The sequence below is a fragment of the Manis pentadactyla genome, chromosome 16, assembly GCF_030020395.1.
Source record: "Manis pentadactyla isolate mManPen7 chromosome 16, mManPen7.hap1, whole genome shotgun sequence".
NCBI classification, from domain to species: domain Eukaryota; kingdom Metazoa; phylum Chordata; class Mammalia; order Pholidota; family Manidae; genus Manis; species Manis pentadactyla.
Window position 1 is genome coordinate 7,036,556 of NC_080034.1, and position 21,852 is coordinate 7,058,407.

At 45.1% G+C, this 21,852-nt stretch overlaps 1 protein-coding gene across 1 annotated transcript in view; it reads right to left on the minus strand.

Annotated features, from left to right (window-relative positions):
* Window positions 1–21,852, minus strand: part of CD109 (CD109 molecule) — a 99,295-nt gene that overhangs the window by 28,104 nt on the left and 49,339 nt on the right. The window contains exons 10-23 of the mRNA XM_036916195.2: window positions 21,286–21,395; window positions 20,472–20,696; window positions 19,589–19,690; window positions 19,443–19,505; window positions 18,658–18,834; window positions 18,133–18,285; window positions 13,611–13,685; window positions 12,998–13,058; window positions 9,472–9,610; window positions 8,468–8,585; window positions 6,607–6,720; window positions 4,205–4,423; window positions 3,343–3,487; window positions 1,015–1,191 (exon numbers count right to left, since the gene is read on the minus strand). Coding sequence (XP_036772090.2) covers window positions 1,015–1,191; window positions 3,343–3,487; window positions 4,205–4,423; window positions 6,607–6,720; window positions 8,468–8,585; window positions 9,472–9,610; window positions 12,998–13,058; window positions 13,611–13,685; window positions 18,133–18,285; window positions 18,658–18,834; window positions 19,443–19,505; window positions 19,589–19,690; window positions 20,472–20,696; window positions 21,286–21,395 — 1,878 coding nt within the window. The remainder of the gene's footprint in view (window positions 1–1,014; window positions 1,192–3,342; window positions 3,488–4,204; window positions 4,424–6,606; window positions 6,721–8,467; window positions 8,586–9,471; window positions 9,611–12,997; window positions 13,059–13,610; window positions 13,686–18,132; window positions 18,286–18,657; window positions 18,835–19,442; window positions 19,506–19,588; window positions 19,691–20,471; window positions 20,697–21,285; window positions 21,396–21,852) is intronic.

Below are 21,852 nucleotides of genomic sequence, written 5' to 3' on the forward strand. Positions count from 1 at the left end.
AATATATATATATATATATATATATATATAAACGCACTTCCAATTGTAAAATAAATAAGTAACCGGGATGTAAGGTATATCATAAAGAATATAGTCAAAATATTGTAACAACTTGGTATGGTGATAGCTGGTACCTAGAATTATCATGTATATAAATGTTGAATCACTGTGTTGTACACCTGAAACTAATGTAATACTGTGTGTCAAGTACCCTTCAATAAAAAATAAATAAATAAATAAAATAAAAACAAATGAGGCTGTACTCTGGGTACTGATGTGGTGAAAAAATAAAATAAAATAAAATATGAATACAATAAATAAATAAATAAATAAATAAATAAAAAATAAAAATGTACTGTTCTTTTGATAAGATACTATCTTAGTCAAAGTTGTAACCATCCCTTTGAGTGACTCATCTCAGAGTGTTCTCGTGTGAATGGTGTGGCACATGTGATTAATTTTTGTTTTTCTCATGCTAATTTGTCTTTGTCAGTCTAATTCATAGGCCCCAGCAGAGAATGCCAGAGGGTGGGTGGGGAAACGTTGTTTCTCCTCCCCTACAGCTGCATACTACCTATTATATGTCCAAATATACGAAATTCTAGTAAAAGGCAAAACTATGGAGACAATAAAGGATAAGTGGCTGCCAGGGTCAGGGTGGAGGGAAAGACAAGGAGAGGAGCACAGACCATTTTCAGGACAGCAACACTGCTCTGCATGATACTATAATGGTGGACACACGTCATTTCACATTTACCAAAACCCAGAGAATGGACAACACCAAGAGTGAACAAGTGTGATCAGTGGAGCTTCCGTGATTATGAGGTGTCCATGCAGGTCCATCCGTTGTAACAAACGTACCACTGTTGTGGGGGGATGTTGATACTGAGGGAGGTCGTGCATGTGTGGGGACAGGGCGTATGCGGGAAGTCTGAGTATGGTCTGCTCAGTTTTCCTGTGAACCTAAAACTGCTCTAAAAAGTAATGTTTATTTTTAAAGAAAAAAATGCTTACCTTGCCTCATAAATGAAAGGGCTTTTTCTTTTAAATTCTCCGTCAATTGTTTCTTTTTAGTCAGGTAATCCAAAACGTAAATATTAGGAGCAAAATTTATCATGTTCTGCTCACCGCAGCCATAAGGCATCTGAATCAGCGTGGCTAAGCCGTGGATGGAAGGGCCGAGAATATCTCCTGAAAGCACAAGGCGGGCAGCATATTCAGCATGTGCCCCGCACCAGCCACGCCCGCCGGGGGAGGGAGGCTTGCCCAGAGCAGAGGGCGGCTGAAGCCGGGCAGCAGGATTATTCCAAGCACGGGACGGAGGGGAGACTGTACACCCGGCTTCGGGGAGACTGGTCAGACACGTGCTAATACAGGGGTACTGAGCTTGTAGAGTGGTGACAAAATAGGAGATGTCCAGCTCAGAGATATGACACACACTAAGCAAAACATAAGTTTAGAAAATTATTCTTGAACAAAAATGCTAGGAGTTGACCTTTAGGAAACTCATTCTTCCATAGGAAAGAAATGTTTTATTAGTAGTATTCTTCACCTAAACAGAACTTTATTCTGATTTCTTTCGGATATAGTACTTGAGAAATGATTTTTTTCAAGAGCAGGGATTGTAGTATTCAATGCACTCAACAACTGAACAGAACTAACAGGTACAAGTATTTCAATAAATCCTGGAATCAAAAAGGATTAGGAATAATCTTCAAAGGTAGTAATATAAAATGGAACAAAACACGTGATTGAAAGATTCTTCTACCCATATATTAACACCGTGACTTAGGAAAATAAGTAAAAATTCAGAAATATAGAAGCTGTTCTAATTCTGACCGCACTGTGGTTGAGCTGTATCGAGGGTATTCTTCTGTGTAGTTTTTTTTTGCAACTTACACCATTCCATGTCCAAAAGTCTTGTGAAAATCTGATCCTTAAAAAAAAAAAAAAACCCAAATCCAAAAAGAGAGAGGAGCCCTCTTCCCCGTGAGAAGGCGAGGCCATGTTATCATACGGGGCCTTAAGCTCTAGATGCTAACAGAGAAATAGAAGTTATATTGTTACCACTGCAGGTTGTGTTTTCAATACTCACAGTGAACCTAAATTTAGACTCTCAAAATCCAAAGATGCCAGCTAATAGTCACACATTCTGGGCTTTTTAAATAGATTTTTTTTAATAAGTACCATATAAAAAGAAAACATGAAAAATTGTTCTTTACATCAAGCTTAAAAATTAAACTTCAAAGTCTTCAACAGCCATGACAGACTTACTCCAATGTAAGGAATGGTGGTAATATTTAAAATTCAAGAATCCCTTCTTTGTGTGCACATGTGTGCATGCTACTGCACCCCCCAGCACCCCAAGTGGGAGATGCTTAGGCAGAATTTGTTGTCCCACTAAATGGAGAGGTCATTTAATTCTTTTCAAGAATTAGTCCTAAGGCTTCCCTAAAGTCCTCTACAGAGGGGCTGACCGTTTGAGATTCTAATATAAGTAAGTATTCCACCCGCAGATGCTAACAGAGCCTCTGAAGAAGAGCCTGAGGGCCTGACACCTTGAACACCTAGCACGCTATTAATCTAAATGCTTCCTTCAGCAGTTTGTAAAGCACAACTGTGTAAGCAAAACGTTTTTGTGGAAGCTGATTGATTAACAGTTGATTCAAAAGTATCTACAGGTTACAGGAAGGAGACGGGGACGGGGGACCCCAGTGGGTGGGCAGCTCCTGCTGAATGGGGTCCTTGTGTCCTGGGCACAGAACTGCTCCACGCAGCGGATGTCAACATGTGGTTGTCAGGAGCGCTTGCTCGGGAACCTTTTCAAAATATACGTGCCCAGGCCGAAGCCCAGGGGGCTTTTGTGGAGTAGGTTGAGAGGAAAGCAAAGGCACTTGTTTTCATGAAGCCCCACAGAAGATTCTGATACTTACCAGAAGCTGTGAGTCCCACAAGCCAGAGGCTCTGGTCTCAGAATACCTCCTCCCTCCACCCACGAGATCACGGGGCCCTGCTACTCAGAGCGGACTGTGCCCGGGAGTCCCAGCACCACCTGGGAACTGGCTTGGAAATGCAGAATCCGTGGCCCCACCCCAGGCCTAGAAGCCAGAATCTCCCTTTAAGTAAGATCCCCAGGTGATTCACACTCAAAAGGAAGCCTGAGAAGACTGGGCCAGGACACTCCTCTGGCTGGCCTTCCCATTGCCATGGGCAGTTAGCTCCGACTAAACCCTTTTGCAAACCTCTTCTCATCAGGGCCAAATAATAGGCACATGTAGAAGCAGACGAAGGATCTACATCACCATCCACACGGGGGCCAGCAGGGGTGGGGGGCGTTCTTACCGACTGCGGAAACCTCCGCTCTCTCGCTGCCACTCACTGTGTTGGGAGGAAATGAGAAACTCAGAGTTTTCAGGGTAGTTGGCAGCTTGCTGTCAGTCAAATCTAACAAGATGGACTGTGAATACGATTTTTCTATTCCTTCAGCCTGTTGAAAAGAAGGGACTAATTACCGTGGTTTCTGCTTCCGTCTGCAGATAATAATCTGGCCTGTTGTGTCTGAAGTTTGCTTGGCCAGGTAAGGCCCCACCATGTCTTCATTCTTGCTTCAAATCTGTTGCTATATGTTTACTTACTGGTTAAATCAGACATAACATTTCATGGAAATGACAAAGGGAAGCTGGAAAAGTGGTGGGAAAAGCCCTCTGCGGCACGTTCGTCTTATCATCCAAAGAGAGAGATTAAATACGCCGTCCAAAGGCACGATTCACAGAGCTGGGATTTGAACCCAGGAGTATCTCACTGTTTACCCACTACGCTGGGTTCTCTCTTTGTACATAATGTCTCCTCTTTAAAAAAATACAAAATCTCTTCTACATGTCCTGAAGAATTGGAAAATTAAGAATCTACGTGTCAATTGGCATGATTTAAGAGGACCCCAACATAACAGTTTGTAAATGTAACTAACTGCAGAAGAAACTTGCTTTATAGTTACAAGTTTCAGGAGGAAATTGGTGATTACTTCCATAACATACATGTGATCTATTTTTACATACAGATGAGAAAACAATTAAGCCTCACCGAGAGGGTAGAGAAGATGGCCTACTGGGTCTTGCCAACAAGTTTAGCCAAGAGAAAAACCATCTTCTGTTTCCTCTTAAGTCATGTATTTCCATCCCATTTATTTGAGACTTCAGACATTTACCTTTACTAAGATCCTCTGAGTGACAGCGTCAGAAGCAGCAGCTGACACAGCTCTGACTGTGATGGGAATTTCCCCCAGACGTGTCGGTCTGACTGGGAAAAGAAGAGTCGCCCCATCCTCACTGGGCACCAGAATGTCCTGCTGGTGTACCGTGGCATTCATCTCATTCGGAGTCATTAGAATATCAAATTCGTCACTTTTCTCAACGATGACCTTAACCTGGAAGAAAAATCACCAAAGGGTTTGCAGGCTGAATGCGCCTCATGGCAAGTGCTGTTAAATCTGCAGGCCCATCTCTCGCAAGCGGAGACAAAGATTTGCCAAGGGGAGGATCAAGGGTAGCAGGGAGAACGTCACTTCTTTCCTGTGCTTTCCCCACCCACCTCGAGTGTGTGCAGAAAGAGCCTTCTTTAGCTCCATTTCTAAGATTAAACTCCCATGACATTACATTCTCTAATTATTTGAAGGCTAGACTGGTAAAGATGCGCCCAGAAAGGTTATTTTATGTCATGCTATTGTCACCAGCCTGATTTAACTGTGTCACCCTGGTGAGACAGGGACCGTGGGCTCAGACAGGGTGAGGGCCCCCAGAAAAGGCAAGGCAGGATAATCACAGTCACAGCAGGGTAACTATGTGCAAGGACACCCCCTACCAAAACTCCAGGTTAAACACTAAGCTCTAGAGTCATTCTTCACTGAGATCAGTTAATATTCCCCAGATAAAGGAAAGTAGCCCATGTTTTTATTATGCTAATCACTTGCAATCATGTGTAAGATTCACTTTAGCGCGCCAAAAGGCCCAGGCCTATGTGCTATTTTTCCTCCTTCAGACCTGATGAGGTGATTTGCAACCTGGGCAATTAATAATGGCAAGCAAGCCCAGCCATAAACAACATAGTAAAAGCGAGAAAGATTCCATCTTAAACTCGTTAGCAAACAGACAACAACCCAGCCCACTTTGAAGGCAGAGCACGTGGTCTTGATTGATGACTGATATGCTCCCAGACCAAAAAGCTGTTATGTTAATTTTGCAGAATTATCTGAAACACTGATGAGAAAAGAGACTTAATGTCTCCTCAAGGATGAACATTTTAGGATCACTAACAGGTCCACACCCCTAGCCCTTTATCACATTATAAAACACAGTACATGGCCACGGACTCTCTTGTCCCCTCCTGGCCTGAGCCAGGAGCTCTGTCCTCTCAATTTACCTCTAAATAAAAGCCTCTCCCTGGCTCTCCTGCTCTGAGCATTTGCAAAACTCATCCTTCAACTCTGTGAACAAGAACCCCGGCACCACTGGGACATGGGTCCCGTTAAAAAAACCTGAGACAAAAAGGGTGAAATGTCATTACATTCATGGAGAGCCTCTGCTAAAATTACTGCAAGGAAAGTATGACTCAGACATCAGCCCTGAAGTGTATGTCGGTTGTAAACTTTTGTGAAGTATGTCAAAGTTTCCAGTCTCATCAAGAATAGCATTTCTCAAGGCCTTATGTTTTAGGAAATTGTTTTGCCATTTATTTTCTTATCTGTTTCTCAAGATATTTTCTGTACAGATAATAATTATTATGGTTCTCACTTTACAGATGAGGAAACTACAATTATTTGTTGGTAAACCCAGAGCAGGACACTGAATCTGGGCCTTTCCAATACTGATCTTTTGCTCTTTACACTGGACAATGCTAACTAGATTAAAAAGTAAAATTAAAAAAAAAAAAAAGTGAAATTTAAAAATAAGAAACAATTTAGTCTATAAAGTCACTGCTTAAAGAGATTGTGCATTTTCATGGACTAAAGTTAATTAAAGAGGAGTCCTCATTGGGGGAAAATCAGCATCTGGCTAACACTATGGGCACAGCACACACAGTGGGCGTCCCCCTTCCTTCCAGGGAGCTGGGCGATCAAGGAGACACGAGGCATGCAGCTCAGAAAACAAAGCCTCGCAAACAGAACACCGTGGGCGAGAAACACCACAGATTAGGTGAGGAAAGCATCTAAGTTTCAAGGCAGGCCTTGAGAGGAATAAATCCTGGCCAACTGCAGGGGACACAGAATGGCAGTGAGCAGTGGTGACCCCTTCTAGACTAGACGTGGGGAAGATGAGCAAAAAACACAGGGAGGCAGGAAAGAGAAGCCCTCAGAGACAATAAAGAAATCACGGGGCTAAAGTGGGGAGGCTGCCTTGGAAAGGAAGGGGGTGCTTCATTAGACATGCTAATAATGCCCTTGGCCACTGTGAGCAGAGAGCTCACCGACAAAGCACATTTAGTTTCAAATTCCCAGGAATGTATAAAATGCTTACACGCCCCAGGACCCAAACACTGCACAACCCAATCCCTGTGTGTTTTTTCCGTCTTTTCCTGAAGGGTGAATGAATCACAAAACCATCCATATATTACCTCCGTGGCTTCTTTCAGATAATTGAATATGATTACTTCCAAAGCGAGTTCTTCACCTCTGATGACAGCATAGGGGAGATTCAAAGAAATGAAAAATGGTTGGAAGGCTCGTAGCTGGAAGGAACACAGTGGACACATATTTGATTCGAATCAAAACACATCACGTTTTATGCAACTAAAAGTAAATCTCACAAAACCTGTGAAGCTTCTGTCTGCACATGGAAATGCCCACATGCCCATCAAAAGAGAGCAAATAGCAACTTACCCCAAATGAATCGTGGTGAACTGACCTACGTGATTTAACGCGGTAATCGCTGCAATTTTACTGAATGCCCGCTAGGAAACGGATATTTTACACAAATCGCTTCATTTAATCACTACAACCCTACCAGGCAGGTATTATGCTCATATTTTACAGAAAAGAAACCTGAGGTTCAGCGATCTCGGTATGAAGGCCTCTACAAGATCCCACTGCTGGCAAATGCAGGAGCCGGAATCGGACCCCAACGTGCCTGATGCCAAAGCCAAGCTCCTCCTCTCTGAGGCTGTACGGACTCCACCACCTGCTCTAAGGCCAGGAGCCAAATCAAACAGCCCGTTTCAGATTCATAAGCCAAATCTTTCGGATTCATCATTTGGATGGTCCCCTTACGACCTTCTAACGCAGACATACATGCAGGCTTCCAAGTCAGTGACCCGCCTCTGACACCGCTGACCAAGTCCTGCAGGGGGAGCTGAGCGCCTCCCCTCCTCTGAGGGTACATCTTGATTAGTTTAGGCTGGTGGTTCTCAGCGGCACCAGTGATTTCCCCCTAGAGATTTGTCAGGACATTTGTGGAAGCATCTTAGATTGTCACACTGATTGAGGGGTGCTCCTGGCACTTAGTGGGTGAAGGTCTGAAATGCTCAGAACCGTCCTGGATGGTGAAGAATCATCCCAAGTCCCTCATGGTTCTAGATGTCTCTTCAGACATTCGTGTTAACCACCTGCTTATAATGCCCTGAGTTTATAACTTAATTTCAATTTATATATAAACCCAAAGCATTTTCAGTACCACTATTTTGTACACTTGTTTTGTATGTAACTTTACCAAAAGCTGTCCACAGTTTCCAAAATTTACGTCCGGAGAGGCTGCGCCCCTGGAGGTTTTCGAGTTGCTGGAACAATATAAGTACATCAAACTGCACGTGCAGCTGTTACCGGGCGAGCCTATGCGTGGCACAAATACCAACAAATATCTAAATAGGCCGCTGTGCCTGCCCGGGCAGCCAGCTGGCTCCTTACACACTGAAAGACGTGTCCTTTTGTCCCATGTTCCCCTCCTGTTTCTTCTTCTTCTTTCACTGAGGCATCTTACTGATTTTTTACATTGACTATACGGGTATATCATATTTTCTATTAATACCATTTTGGGTGGTAAAGGGGCAAAACAAAGTATCTGTTATAACGGAGGTTTCAGGTATGACAGGTGAGGGCCACTGGTCTACCACCGACCATGGTCATTATTCCTGCTGGCAACGACTGGTGTAGGAAGTGACATGGCGCCATTTGACCAAAGGGATGTGAGGGGATACCTGCCAGGGGGACGTCCTAAGAAGTTGGGCTTGTCCTGAAAAGAGAAATACCTGGAAATTCTCTTCTGGCCTTTGGAAGTGGTTGGGTTCAGTCAATAATAAACTGTCTATCCAAATCTTGATATGGACCTAGCACTTCTAACAGTTTAAGGAGCTCACATTCTAAAATACAAAACAGATGGAAAACAAAGAGGAAAAGCCAGGGACTCTCCACTGTGACGAGCATCACCCGCAATCCTGTGCACAGGTCCACCCTCGGCTACGGTCTCAGCTGTTGATATCCCACCTCCACTGGAGTCGTCGTCAGTCCAAGACCGAGGTCCTCAGAGATCACAAAAGCAGAAGCTGCCCAGGAAGTGATAGAATCGGGCACAGTAACCTCCAAGTCCTGGTCGATCCTGGAACTGCAGTTGAGACAAACAAATCACAGCGCAAAGAACAGACACAGTTCAAATCATCAACATGACCTAAACCATTTTTGAGGAAGAACTTTAATTTTCTAAATCGCTTACATATTTAAATTGTTTTAAAAAAGACTCAAGCATAAAAGAGCAGGTCCCAAGGTCTCAAGGAAGGGGTCACGGGCTCCTGACACCACACACTCACCCCTAATCCAACAGAAGCTTTTGAGAATCTTTGTATCTTCAAAACGAGCATTATTTTCACAGATTTTGTAAAATAAATATGCATTTTCAAATTTACTTCCAATTTATTTCTGCCAACTTGCATCAAAGTGGCCCTCTGTGCCTCAGTCAGTGCTGTCACTGGGTTTTTTTGAGATCTGATTTATATCTTATTTCAAGTCTCCATACACAGCTGACTATAAAACATGCATAGATTCCGAGATTTACCCACTCCGTCATCAGGCCAGGTGGCAGAGGGTTTTTCACCTGAACTGAATCGCTGCCGCCCCCCACACCCCTCTCCTTGGAGGCAGGGGGACGCTTAGGAGGCGCCACCAGGGAGTGTGGGTGCTGCCCCACCCCCGGTGACAAACATCCGCCCAGGAACTCCTCTGCAGCAGGAACTGCACAACTTCAAGGGAGGTAAAAATCACCCCTCACCAGAGGGGCCCATCTTCTCGACGATGTTCTCACTGCCATGGTCTGCATGTACTTCATTAAGTACTATATTTAGTTCAATTTCATTTTGAAATAAAAACCTGTTGGTCTATTTGGTTCTTAATCACACCATGTTTGTACTTAAATATTGGTAGGAGGGCAAAACTTCTTTCATACTAACACTATACAAAAATATACATGGACAAAAAAAAAACTTATAAATTTTTACCCCATGTTGCTGTCTAGCCAGATCCAAGTCTCTGGAAAATGCTTTCTGACATATGAATTGCCAGTGGAAGAAAAGTCATGGAAATCCAAGTATCCTTCGTTCTCTTCCACGAACCTCTCGGCAGCCTCTACACTGTCATCTAGAAATAAACACTGGCAACTGTTAGGGGAGAAGCCGCTGCGGAGAATGATTACACGCCGAGCGCACAGAATCACAGCGCCTCAGCAGGACCAGACTTCAGAGTTTGTCTTGTCCAGTCCGCTCACGCTGCCGACAGAAACCCGAGACCCAGGGCCCAAGTGGCCTGCCTGAGGCCGCGTGGCCAGTCACAGCTCAGCCAGAATGGAACCAAAACAATGCTCCCTGCCTGCACGTCCAGTGCATGGAAAACGACTTGCAGTTCAGTTGCTGAAAAAATTTAAATCGCATTTTTAAAACAACCTCCAATTGTGCCGTTCCCCTCTTCTTTAGCCCCCCAGCACTGACCACCACTGGCCACACCAGCCACAAGTGCTATGATCGGCCAGTTTACAAGCTTTTTTTCTTATAAAAAAATACGTGTTGCCCTACAAACTCCAATCACCAGTGTCGACTTTTTCAATTTTCCTATCATCTAAAACTATTTCCAAATACAACAGGAGAAAAAGCACAGGTACCGAGGATAAGAGGACAAATGCATGAGCTCCACTCACAGTCTGTGGAGGAGACAGACAGTAAGCATGACAGTGACAGTGTACATGTGCCAAATCTCTGCTTCACAAAGGTCGATGGTACACAGAATCTGGGTGATGAGGCGTGTACAGCTCGGGGGGGGAAGATCCATTTGCCTTGTTTTTTGCATCCCATTTTCCTCAAGTCTCCAGATAGAGTATCCCATACAGAAAAAAAAAGGGAAGCCAAATACAGAGACATGTCCAGAGGATGACAGTGAGTGACAGTGAGTGACAATAAGTGACAAGCGACTATAAGTGACAATGAGCGGTGATGGGTGCTGGGTTAATGTGGCATCAAACAGGGAGAGAAAGAACAGCGGGGGCCCACTTTATAATATCAAATATCCCTTGCTGAGGGGTTTGGACTGAATCCTTAGAGCAGTGATGATGCATTGAAGGTTTTATAAGAAACGAGAAACTGATCTAACCTCGGCCTCTGTGTAAAGAGCAGTTTGGAGCTACGGGAAGAGGCAGGCAGACCGAGCAGTCATCGCACTGGTCAAGGAGACACTCACAAGGGCCTGACGCCAGGCAGAGGAAAGGGAGGGCAGGACCGAGACGACTCTGCTCTGCCCCTGTTTGGGCGACCTCTGCCTGCACCCATGGCATCAGGGCCCTTCGCACATGGCCAGCTGTGTGTCGGCTGCCCCACCAGGTCGGCTGGAATCTCCGCTGCCTCATACATGCGAGGCAGCAATTAATATCCTCACTACCCACTGAATATGAGTGAACGAACTGGATCTGTGGAATAAGGTAATAGGTAATTGCAGACTGGATTTATCCTCATAACAACCCTGCGCTATAGGTGATATTATTAGTCCTATACTTCAGGGAGGAACCTTAGGTCAGAGAGATTAACGGATTTTCTCAGGGTCATAAAGGCAGAATTCAAAGCCAAAAGTACTTGACGGCAAATTCTTTTCTTAATCGCTATGCTGCTCCACGTCTGACAGAGGAAGGAATTAAGAATGAGTTCCGGGTTTCTGCTTTGGACATGTGGGTCGATGATTTCACTAAAAGAGATGTGAAATCATATCAATTCAAGGAATCACACATCAGCCAAATCATATTAAGGAAGAGCAAGATCATAAACTTGGTTTGTGACATGCAGCCTCTTGGGGGACTGTGGGGTACCGGGGCACAGAAGCCGAGGGGTAAGATGAACAGTCGGGGTGATGCAGGGTTGGGTTTAACAGGGAAGATGTCATGAAAGGACAAGAGACCAAGAAAGAATTCTACCAAACCGACTGACCAGCTGGCCCAGGCAGGTAGTGGAGGGAAGTAACAGCTGACGGAGCCAGGGAACCATGACAGCCAGAAGTCAGGACCAAAAAGATGCCTTGTTTTTGGTTAAGACCAAAGGAAACAGTCACTGAAGTCAGGGGAGTGTGGGAGTTTGCGAGGCAGAAGCACCTGGGCATCTGAAATGTTAGGGGCAGGCGGCACCCAGGGGTGACATGGCCTTGGGGGACCGCTGTCCCCCCAGTGAAGGTCACAGGACAGTGCACGTTCCCTGGATCAGCCCCCAGGATGACCCCAGGAGTACGATGTTGACCCTTCCTGAGAGTCATTAATATAGAAAGGGAAAGCAGGCGACCTGAACGTTGAGTGAGGCACTGATTGATACTCTGACAACAGGGACCCTTAGCTGAGGGCTGCTGAACAGTGGTCTCCAAGTAGCCAAGAAAATACTGAGCTCCGTGTATCATGAGGAAATGACCAGTTAAGATGAACAAAGATGGGCGAAAGCAGACACAGACAGAGAACGGAAAAAGGCAGATGGTCTAGGAGAGACGATTATACAAAGAAAGAGAAATGTAGCATTTGTCTCCAATACATAAGAATCATAACGACTTCATAGAATGTTTAAGATTATAAAAGTATCTCTTCAGCCTCTGGACAGAGGCCCAGGCGTCCTGTGGCAGCGAGAACCACGCCAAAGCCAGAGAGCCCGGGGCTCAGTGTGGAGTGACTGAGAACACCTGACAGAGACGAGAATCGGGGAGAGAAGCTGCAACAGCTCTGGAGCTTCCCAATGACAGCAGTGTGACTCCCCCCGGAAGAAAGGAGGGCAACTGGTAGAGGTGACCATCCTCACACAGACACTTCCTTCCAGCAACACCTTGTACAACTTCTTCCTAAAAGCACACTCCTCACTATTATTTGGCTGGCCAAGTCCGTTTAGCAAGCCAGTAGGATGTACAGGTGTGACCCTGCCTGGGAGGGAAGATTGGTGAGTGTATGTGCATGTGTGTGTGTGCATGTGCACACGTGCATGTGTGTGTGTGTGTGTGTGTGTGTGCACGCCTGGGTGTGCGTGAGTGTGTGTGTTGTGTGCATGTGTGTGCACATGCATGTATATGCCATGCATGTGTGTGTGTACATGTGTGTGGGCACATGTACACCAGCATCTGGGCTATATTCTAGGTGAACATTGAAAAACTAGAAAACAAAATGCTTCAAAAATACATTGCTCCTTTTATCTAATTCCAAAATAACAGCACAGTTTGCAATACCCATGGGACACATAGGACCTTCCAAAATATCCACAAACACAAACACCTCGGGGAAGTGGAGCGAATGGAGAGCATTCATTCCAACAATCTAGACCGGAGCCCAGACAAACATTCCACATCAGGGCTCCAGTGGACCTCCAAGTACATGAAACTCCAAAGATTTAGGAGAAAGGAACAGAAATGGAAATCACAATATCCACGTTCACCCAGAAAGTATTTGTACCTATTTAAGTAATTTTAAATACCTGAGATGAAAAACTTAAATACTGCAAAGGCGCCCTGGCAGGTCTTACTTACAGACGCCGTCAGTGTAACCCTTCCCGAGGTTTGCATCCGTCAACACCCAGAGGCCACACTCCTAGAAAGAATAATTTGTTTTCTTTTGAAATAAAAGTTTAAATGCTCTCTAAGTTGTCACAGCAGAGTCCCACACTCCTAACTCACTCTCACTGATATGTTTTCATGCAGAATGTGAAAGTATTTCCCTCTTTTTTAAATTCTTGCTCATTTTTTAGAGTTCAGGTACATACACAAAGGAGCACACGCCCTCTACCTCCCTCTCATACACACACACACACACACACACACACACACACACACACACACTCTCTCTCTCACTCTCTTTCTCTCTCTCTCAGGCATAACAAGACATTTCAAAGTGGAGGAAAGCAATACAAAAGAAAGAAATTATTTGTTTAATGACAATTCCATTAATTTTTCTAATGGTAAATTTTTACATTTGCTTTTAAACTGGAAGGATTATTTCCTTTCCATTTCAATTACACACTGTGCTTCAGCAACACATTTAATAAAGGGTTACCATTTCATAATTCAGATGATTAATTCTGAATGTGTTTGCAAAAGTAAAAGATATTAATATATTTTTAAATCATAAGCAAGTTGAACATACCTGAAAGACTGCAAAAGAATTCATGAACATGCCCAAGTAATACCCTGTGTTATAAAGTTCCAACTCGTGCACCACCTAAGGAGATAAAATAAATGGAATGAATGGAGTCGCATCAACGTGTTCTGCCCTCCGCAACATTTTTCATATATAACTTAGATAAGACACACCCAAGACTTATCAAAATTGAAAATGACCCAAATGTAGGAATAATGAGTATTGTGAATGCCTTGTTCATGATTCAATCAGCCAAAATTACATTTCTTAACTTTATGTTTACTCTGGCCAATCCAGAGCCCCTAAGAAGCATGGGCTTGAGTTTGCCCAGGAGGAACTTAAATGTCCCTGGTTGATAAGACCACCACATTAGAGCTCAACAATAAATTTGGCCCACCCATTTGACAAAGATAAACAGGATAAATTTGATGGTTCATGGAAGTTCTGCAAAATGTCGGTGAACTATATTTTTTTTAAATAACACAAAGAGAATTCACAAAAGAGGAAATGTATATGATTAATCAGCAGAAAAATATTCAACCTCATTGATCAAGCAATGCAGATTAAACATCACTGAGACAGGTTTTTCAATAGTGAGATTTTGCATTATCACATTAGCAATGCTATTCTTTTAGGAATGATATTTATTGCTAGCAAGAGTGAGGAAAATTACAGTTCCTAGAAAAGTTAAAGAGAGAATTAGAATATGACCCAGCAATTCCACTCCATATAGACCCAAAAGAACCAAACACAAGGACTCAAAGAGACACTTATATGCCAGTGTCCACTGCCACACCAGCCACCAGAGTCCATCAGCCTCAACCCAGCAGCAGAAGAGTGGAGAGACAAACTGTGTGCGTACACACAGCGGAACAGTATTCAGCCATAAAGAGAAAGTTCTGACCCACGCTACACTGTGGGGGCACCTTGAAAACATTATGCCCAGTGAAATAAGGCAAATTCTGTGATTCACTTTTATGAAATGTCTAGAACAGGCAAATTCATAAGACAGAAGTAGACTGCAGGCTACCAGTGGCTGGGGGAGAGGGGACTGGGGAGATACTGTGGTTATAATGGTTGGAGACTGGAGCAATGAACAAGTTTTGGAAATAGATAGGGATGATGACTGCACAACACTGTGATTTATGCTCTTACAGTTGGTGAAAATGGCAAACTTCATGTTATATATATTTTGCTACAATTTTAAAAAAGCTAAGATATGATATCCTTTTTGGTAACTATTTCTGATACATCTCCCTTATTTACATTATCATTAACCAGACAAATTAAGACAAAGGCAGCAATAAAATCATGAAAGATTCTAAGTATGAGCTTAAAAACACAGCAAGTTGAAATTAAACACTCACAACCACTGTTTCTGCTCTGCTAACAACCACCACTGCCACATCCACAATGAGCAAACAGTGCTAGAAAAGAATAGGGACAATGGAGAAGAAAACAGCACAATTGGAAAACAGAAAACTTGTTGATATCTCAATGAGTTGGCAAACACAGCCCAACTACAGGCAACGGGGCCAGAGGCAGACATAAGGGAGAGGAGATTCTAGTCCCAGGACTCCGGCTCTGGCACAGAACAGACACAGGCAAGATGCCTTCTACGGACCCTCAGGCAGGAGCCGAGGGGATCACCTTGGAAGGGGCATCCGTCTCATGAAGAAACCCTTCTTTCCCATGGGTTCGATGAGAAGGCACTGCCAACGTGGCCTCAGCGGCGACCCAGGGGAACGCTGGCATCTAGAAATCAGTCCTGGGTGATCTAGCGCACTTAAGTTACCCCAAGGCGCTCAGGAGTCTCTCAGCAGCACAAACACATTCAGCGAGAGAAGATGGCACCAACGGTCTGTGGTCACAGCTCTTGACTCCGTCTCCAGGGCCAACTCCGGGGAAACCAGATGAGGGGAGGAAACCCCGGGCGGTGGGACGAGAATCCAGGGGTGGGACAAGAGCCCAGAAGCGGGGGGGCGCAAAGCTGCTAGAGGAGGCCGTGCGTGACAGGCTGAAGGACAGGTCTGCGACTCTGCACTTGCTGCTTCTCCCAGGGCGCCCGCCGGGCCATCTCTCCTTACAAACTGGCAGCGCAGATCAGCGATCGCGGCCCCAGACGCCTGCACACCGACGGGCAAGACAAAGCAGGGCGTGACCTTCGCCCTCCGGAGGGAAAGTGGGGGACACGGGGACTGACCGCGGCCCTCGGGCATCCGCTCCTCCCCCCTCCCCTCCACACCCTCAGGGCAGGCGGGGTGACCTCGGGGCCAGCCTCTCAGGTGCTGCTTCCTCCCAAGAGCTGGACGGCGAAACTGAAGGGAAGCAGGCGGCCCGCGGGGCGGATCACGAGGGTTCCCCGGCGCCCGGAGCCCCGCTTCTCCCCCCCCACTCAGCCTCACGAGGCTCACGCGGACGGGAGCGGGGTCCCGCCTTCCCCAGCCCCGCCAGAGCCGCTGCGGGGCCGCCAGTGCCCCCCTGGCGCGTGACTCCACAGGGGGCGCCCCACCGGCCACCCAGGGCACGTGCAGCCCGGGACGGGAAAGCTCGCGGATTTAACATGAACATGGTGAATACACTCGAAGGGCAATCGTAGCAATGCGATCCAGGAATACGCGGTAAGAGCCAAACGGAACGGACACACACTGAAAGCACGAGGGCTGGTGTGGAGACCCCCACCCAGGCGGCCAGCAGGACGGGCAGCGCTGCGGGTGACCGGGGAGCAGGGAGCAGCGGGGCAGCCCTCCTGGGGAAGCCGGAGAGGCAGCGGCAGGAGAGCCGGGAGGGGTGGGGGAGCACCCCGGGAGCCGGGGAGCGGGGTGGGGGGGAGGGGGGCTGGTCCTGAGAAACGAGCCCCAGGAAAGAGAAACACCGCGACAGAGACGAGGAAGCACATGAAGAAAGCGTGGGTGGGTGTACATGTCCACAGCTGAAAAATGAAGGGCGCACACGGACTGAAAGGACAACCTGTAATGACACCGGGGTACAATGCTGCACAATAGCAATGTGACCTGGCCAGGACTGGAGGAGGGGACAGGAGAGAGACAACGATGCGCAAGAGTAAGAAAGCACACTAAAACGCTCATCTTGTTAGAGGAAGACACAAATACTGATAGCAGGAGAAATCAAGAGGATTCATGACTTAGGGCATCTATCACGGGAACAAAAGTGAGTGCGTGACTCCAAACCAGCAACACAAAATGTGATCTAGCCTCTGGAAAGAAGAATTGTTTTAAAAGAGAGAGAGAATAGTTTACACTTTAAGGAATCAAAAATCAGAAATAAGTCTAATTAGAACAACAGTTACCATACTGGTAAATGGGTTAAATTAACTTATTAAAATATACTATCAGATTACACTTCAAAACAAAAGCAAAATATAACAATATGCTATCTACAAGATAGACTTAAAACAAAAACTTCCAAAAGGTTGAAAATAAAAAGATGGAAAAACATGCCAAGTCACTATGAACCAAAAGAAAGCTGGGACAGCAATCTTAACGTCCAACAAAACTCAATGTAAATATACAGCAAGACAGAGAGGCACAGAGGGCTCGTGAGCACCTGATAGAGGGTGTCTATGTGTATGTGTGTATGTGTGTGTACATACATATGGAAGAAAGAAATGGAATAACATATTTATTAATATATTTAGAAAGCCATAAAATGAGAGTATAACTATTATTCAGTTAAATCAAATGTAAGATACTATAGACCTCTTAGAATAATGTGATTTTAAGAAAAGTCAAGGGAAAAAAAAAATGACCAATTGGTTTTAAAGGAGTTTTTTTTTTTAAGAAAAATCAGCTGTATAAACTGAAAAATATGTGTAATTTTTCTAATGTGGATTAATTTTACAGGAAACTAAATTGGCCTAAACACAGATATCTTTCTTCCTGATGTGTTGTTAATCACTATACTTAATCAATTAATGGACATGGGTTATACAATCTAGATTTCAACTGCAATAGTACACAATGATATAGCAGGAGCTTACAAATAAAAATGATGACTGATGGATGGGGAATTAGTTTACATAATGCCAGATGTTCATGTATTTCTTAGTTTGTAAGTTTTCTGCAGATTAATATATTTCACTCCCTCAATATAAGGCAAATTCCTGATTCAGAAGGGACTCAGATTCTTTATAACCATTACATACAACAAAAACAGAAAACCCTTCAAAATTATCCAAAGCTCTCTTCTCCAATGTCATCCAGAATTGTGCAAGTCAATTTCCCAGTGCTTTTTAAAGAATTTTAAGTTAAAATACAGCATGAAAATGAAGGAAAACTTCAGGTGGCATCCCTCATTAAGAGAGCAGACATCTGACTGAGCACATGAGCCTCTTTCCAGTGTAACAGCCGGAATGTAGGTCCTTTTTATCTGGAAGCTTTACTGATGACTGACTTGTACTTGAAGAGGAGGAACTAATGAAATTTCCTTTAGATGTTTGAAGTAATGCAATGAAGTTTATTTTTTCTTTTAATGTATATTTCTGTAATGAAAAAAGAGCTGGACTCACATTCTCCATAGTAATATCATTTGAGGCATTCATCAAATTCACACTTCTGTCAACAGCAATAATCCCAACTACGGAGTGTGGCTGTGTCACAGAGATCCTGAGAGAGACTTTCTCAGACGGTTCCGCCTGAGCTTTACTCCAAGACAGCTTGATCTAAGAGAGGGAGAAAACAGGATTTCACCCTCACGCCACTAGCAACGCCACCCAAATTCTGTATTGCCTCTGGAAGTCCACGCCAAAGCAATACTGCTTCCACCATTCAAGAAACCCTGAAATAGCTTCACGGATTTGAGTTCAAGTCTTAAAGTCAAGAATCATAACTTAAAAATAAGACACACAGTGACCAGTAATTCCACATGTGAAAAGACATAGGTACTAACTAAATATAAAGAGGTTTACCCATAGCCCTAGAAATAGGAATTTCTAACTGATTTGGTTTAATAACCATTTTCTAAAGAAATATTACATCTCTAAGACTTCACAAATATGAAGTTTTCTTCTAAACATTATCACCTTAAACCTTACCTTATTTTTAAAAGCAAGCTGAACAGGAATTTTTAGAACATCATTGATAATTTCCCCATCATCTTCAATATAATACACAATTATACAGGCTTTTGGAGCCCAAGAATTTTCTGGTGTTAAAGAGAAGGTTGTTGAGTTCTGCTTTCCGACAGCCACCAACTGCCCCCTGGAAACTACCTGGAAAGAAGAGGAGACCAGTTTCATTTTGTGCTCAAGAGAATCTCAACCGCAGCTACAAGCACCATAATTTTAACCAAATACACAACTTCTTGACTGAAACCAACTTCAAAGCCTCTTTGAATGCAAGAAAGCGTCCTTGACCAGCAGCACAAGGCGTAGAGGCTGGGCAATAGGAAGGGTTAAGCTAAAGCCCCACTGATGGAGGCAACAGTAGCTTCAAAGTCAGGAATGGATTTTTGAGCGACAGAGAGCTCAACCTCTGGGAGACCAGGGTCAGCAAAATTACAAGAAGGCAGTGGGAAGGAATTTTTCTTTTATTCTTCGTTTTTCTTTTGCTTTGTAATTTTCTACACAGAATGTGTGTGGATCCTCTCACAGAAATTTAAATTTTAAATATAATGCAAGATTTAATTATCCATCTTAAATTGGAAAAATGCAAACATAGGTGAGGAAAGAAAAAAAGATATTTCGATAGCAATATGAAAAGGACAGGCTAAAAGAGTGTGAGGCTGAATTTTTGAAATTAGCAAAATTTAGTCCAGACATAAGGTAGACACCATTTGATTCCAAAATAGATCATAAACCTAGATTCTGTAAGAAATTACCATATAGCTTAACTCCTTCAAGTGCTTGTTACCACTGACCTCCAGCTCAAAGGGCGATCCCACCTAGAAAGAACATCTTAATCAGTAAAGACATATTAATGGCAAAAGAATCCGGTTGTTTTGTACCAAGTGACTGTAGGCATTACCTTTATATCTTCGTCTCTCGTTTTCAGCTGGATGTATGTTTTGGTAGGAGACTTAAACATACCGTGAACTGCCATGCTACTCACACTATTAAGAAAATAGGCCTATAAGGAAAGAAAAGGGATCTGTAAGTTTTCATCTCTATCTATGAAAAAGCTGCTGAACGTTTACTGAAAGGCAAATTCACTTTCACTTGTTTTCCTGTGGGAAAAATGCATTCCCCAGACACTGGACCTTCATCATTCTATATATAGCTTACACTGTAAAGGAAGTGATCGCTCTAAAACGCGAAGAGGGTCTCAGTCATCATTACCTAAGAGGAAAAAAGCGCAGTCTCCTAACATTTCAGAAATGGAGGTATGACCTCACGCAGTACCGTGAGGAAAGAACAAAATGAAAAAGGACACCATTCCTTCTCTCCGCGACGCTGAGCTCATTTGCAAACAAGAAATTCAGTCACCCCATTCCACCCACCAGCGAGTCAAACGGGAGGCCACGCCTGTGGCAGGGCTGAGTCACCCAGGGAAAGGGGCAGGCACGGGTGGGGAGCCTCAGGAGAGCCACTCTGGGAAAGAGCTCAGCGCCGGGGGAGGAAGGGTGAAAAAATGCGGCCCCCTTTCATTTCAGCGCCTCCCAAAACACAATTTCAAATGACTGAAAATCCACCTCTCCGGGGAGCGTGGGGCGCTCTCCACCCTGTCTTCGGAGGGCTGTGTTTTACTGTGCTCTTCAAAATGAATCCGACCCTCAGCCAATGCCAGTAAGCTACTTTTACCACTTTCCCCCACTTTTAAAAATAGGACCACGCGTCCACTTCCTGTGCACTTGGACCCCCCAACATTAGTCCTGTTGCAGCCGTGACACAGGAAGGCGAGCGGAGGGCACCTTCAGCTGCAGCTCGCTGGAGTCGTCCAGGATGGGGAATTCCACCTTGAAGATGCCACTCGCGGGCACGGTGTGATTCAGCATCTGGACAGCTCCGACCTCCCGCCGCCTGCTGCCCCACCGGCCCCAGGGCTCCGTGGAGCTCCTCTGTGTCACCGTGATGACCACGTCATTGCCCCTTTCCTCCAGCGTCAGTGGGCCGCCGTCAGAACGCGTCACCTTCACCTGATTGTAAAAGCACAACATTGCAACGAGGGGCTACGCGAGAAGCAAGGAAGTTCGGTTCAGATGAGCCCAGTTTCTGCCCGCGGTCATTGGCCCACAGCCCTGCCTCCCCGGTACCGCACCTCAGCTCCCGCGGCTGCACGGTGCCCCTCCTTACCCCCCCTCAGCCCCCTGCCCCTGCATCCCCTCGTCCCCATGTTTGGGAATCGCCGAGTCGTCAGTGACATGATCACCTTCCCTCCAAGGGCCCCGCACCCGGGCTGCCACGCTGCCCCGCTCTGGGGCGCAAACTCAGCCCCTCCCAGCGGACACTGGCACATGGCGTCATCTCAGCCCAGTAGATCTGGAGCTGAGCGCCCCCCAGTCCTTCCTGTTCTGCCAGCCCCACAGCTCCGCCTGACTTGACACCTCTGAATCTCTCCCTCTGCCCCCTCCCAAACCTAGGACACACCAGGCCGCCCCGATCTGGGGTGCTCTCGGCCCAGGCCCGCCAGCGCACCCATCTTCCTGCCCCGGGCCGCTGTTTTATCCCATCGTTTTATCAAATTAAACTTACTGCATTAGATCATTAATAAATATGCCAACTTACAGTGGCTGTGAAGTTGAGCGATGGCTTTAAGACAGTAGCATAATCAAAAAACTCAATGATGTAATCATGTTGCTTGAAAAACACATTGGAGCTTGCATTTCTTGAGATACCTGTTTTGGAAATTGCACCAGTAGAAAGCAAAAGTTAGACTTCACCCAATTTCTCAATCTGGGCACTTCCCCAAGGGGTTAGGATATCAGGGCACAGAAGCCTCATTCTCACACTGGCTTGTCCCCTAGGAGAGCCCCCCACCGCCGCCCCACCCCGAGTTCTATCACGTCCTCTCTGGATCCCGTCTAAGCACCATTACTGCCACCCCCATCATGACCTGGGCACCAGCAGATTAAGGCCATAGACAGAAAAGCCTTTTGCTCTTTCCGGGACTGCTGAGAGCTTCTGATTTAGCAACAGACAGATCCAAGTAATTAACCTTTGCTTTACTATTACAGGAGAAAACTGTCTAGGGGCAGGTGAGATTTCAAAGATGTTAAGTGACTTTTAAAAAGTAGGCAGCTGTAAAGGAAGACCTTCCCGTGCAGTTTTCAGCATGAAAAGAAAGAGTAGACA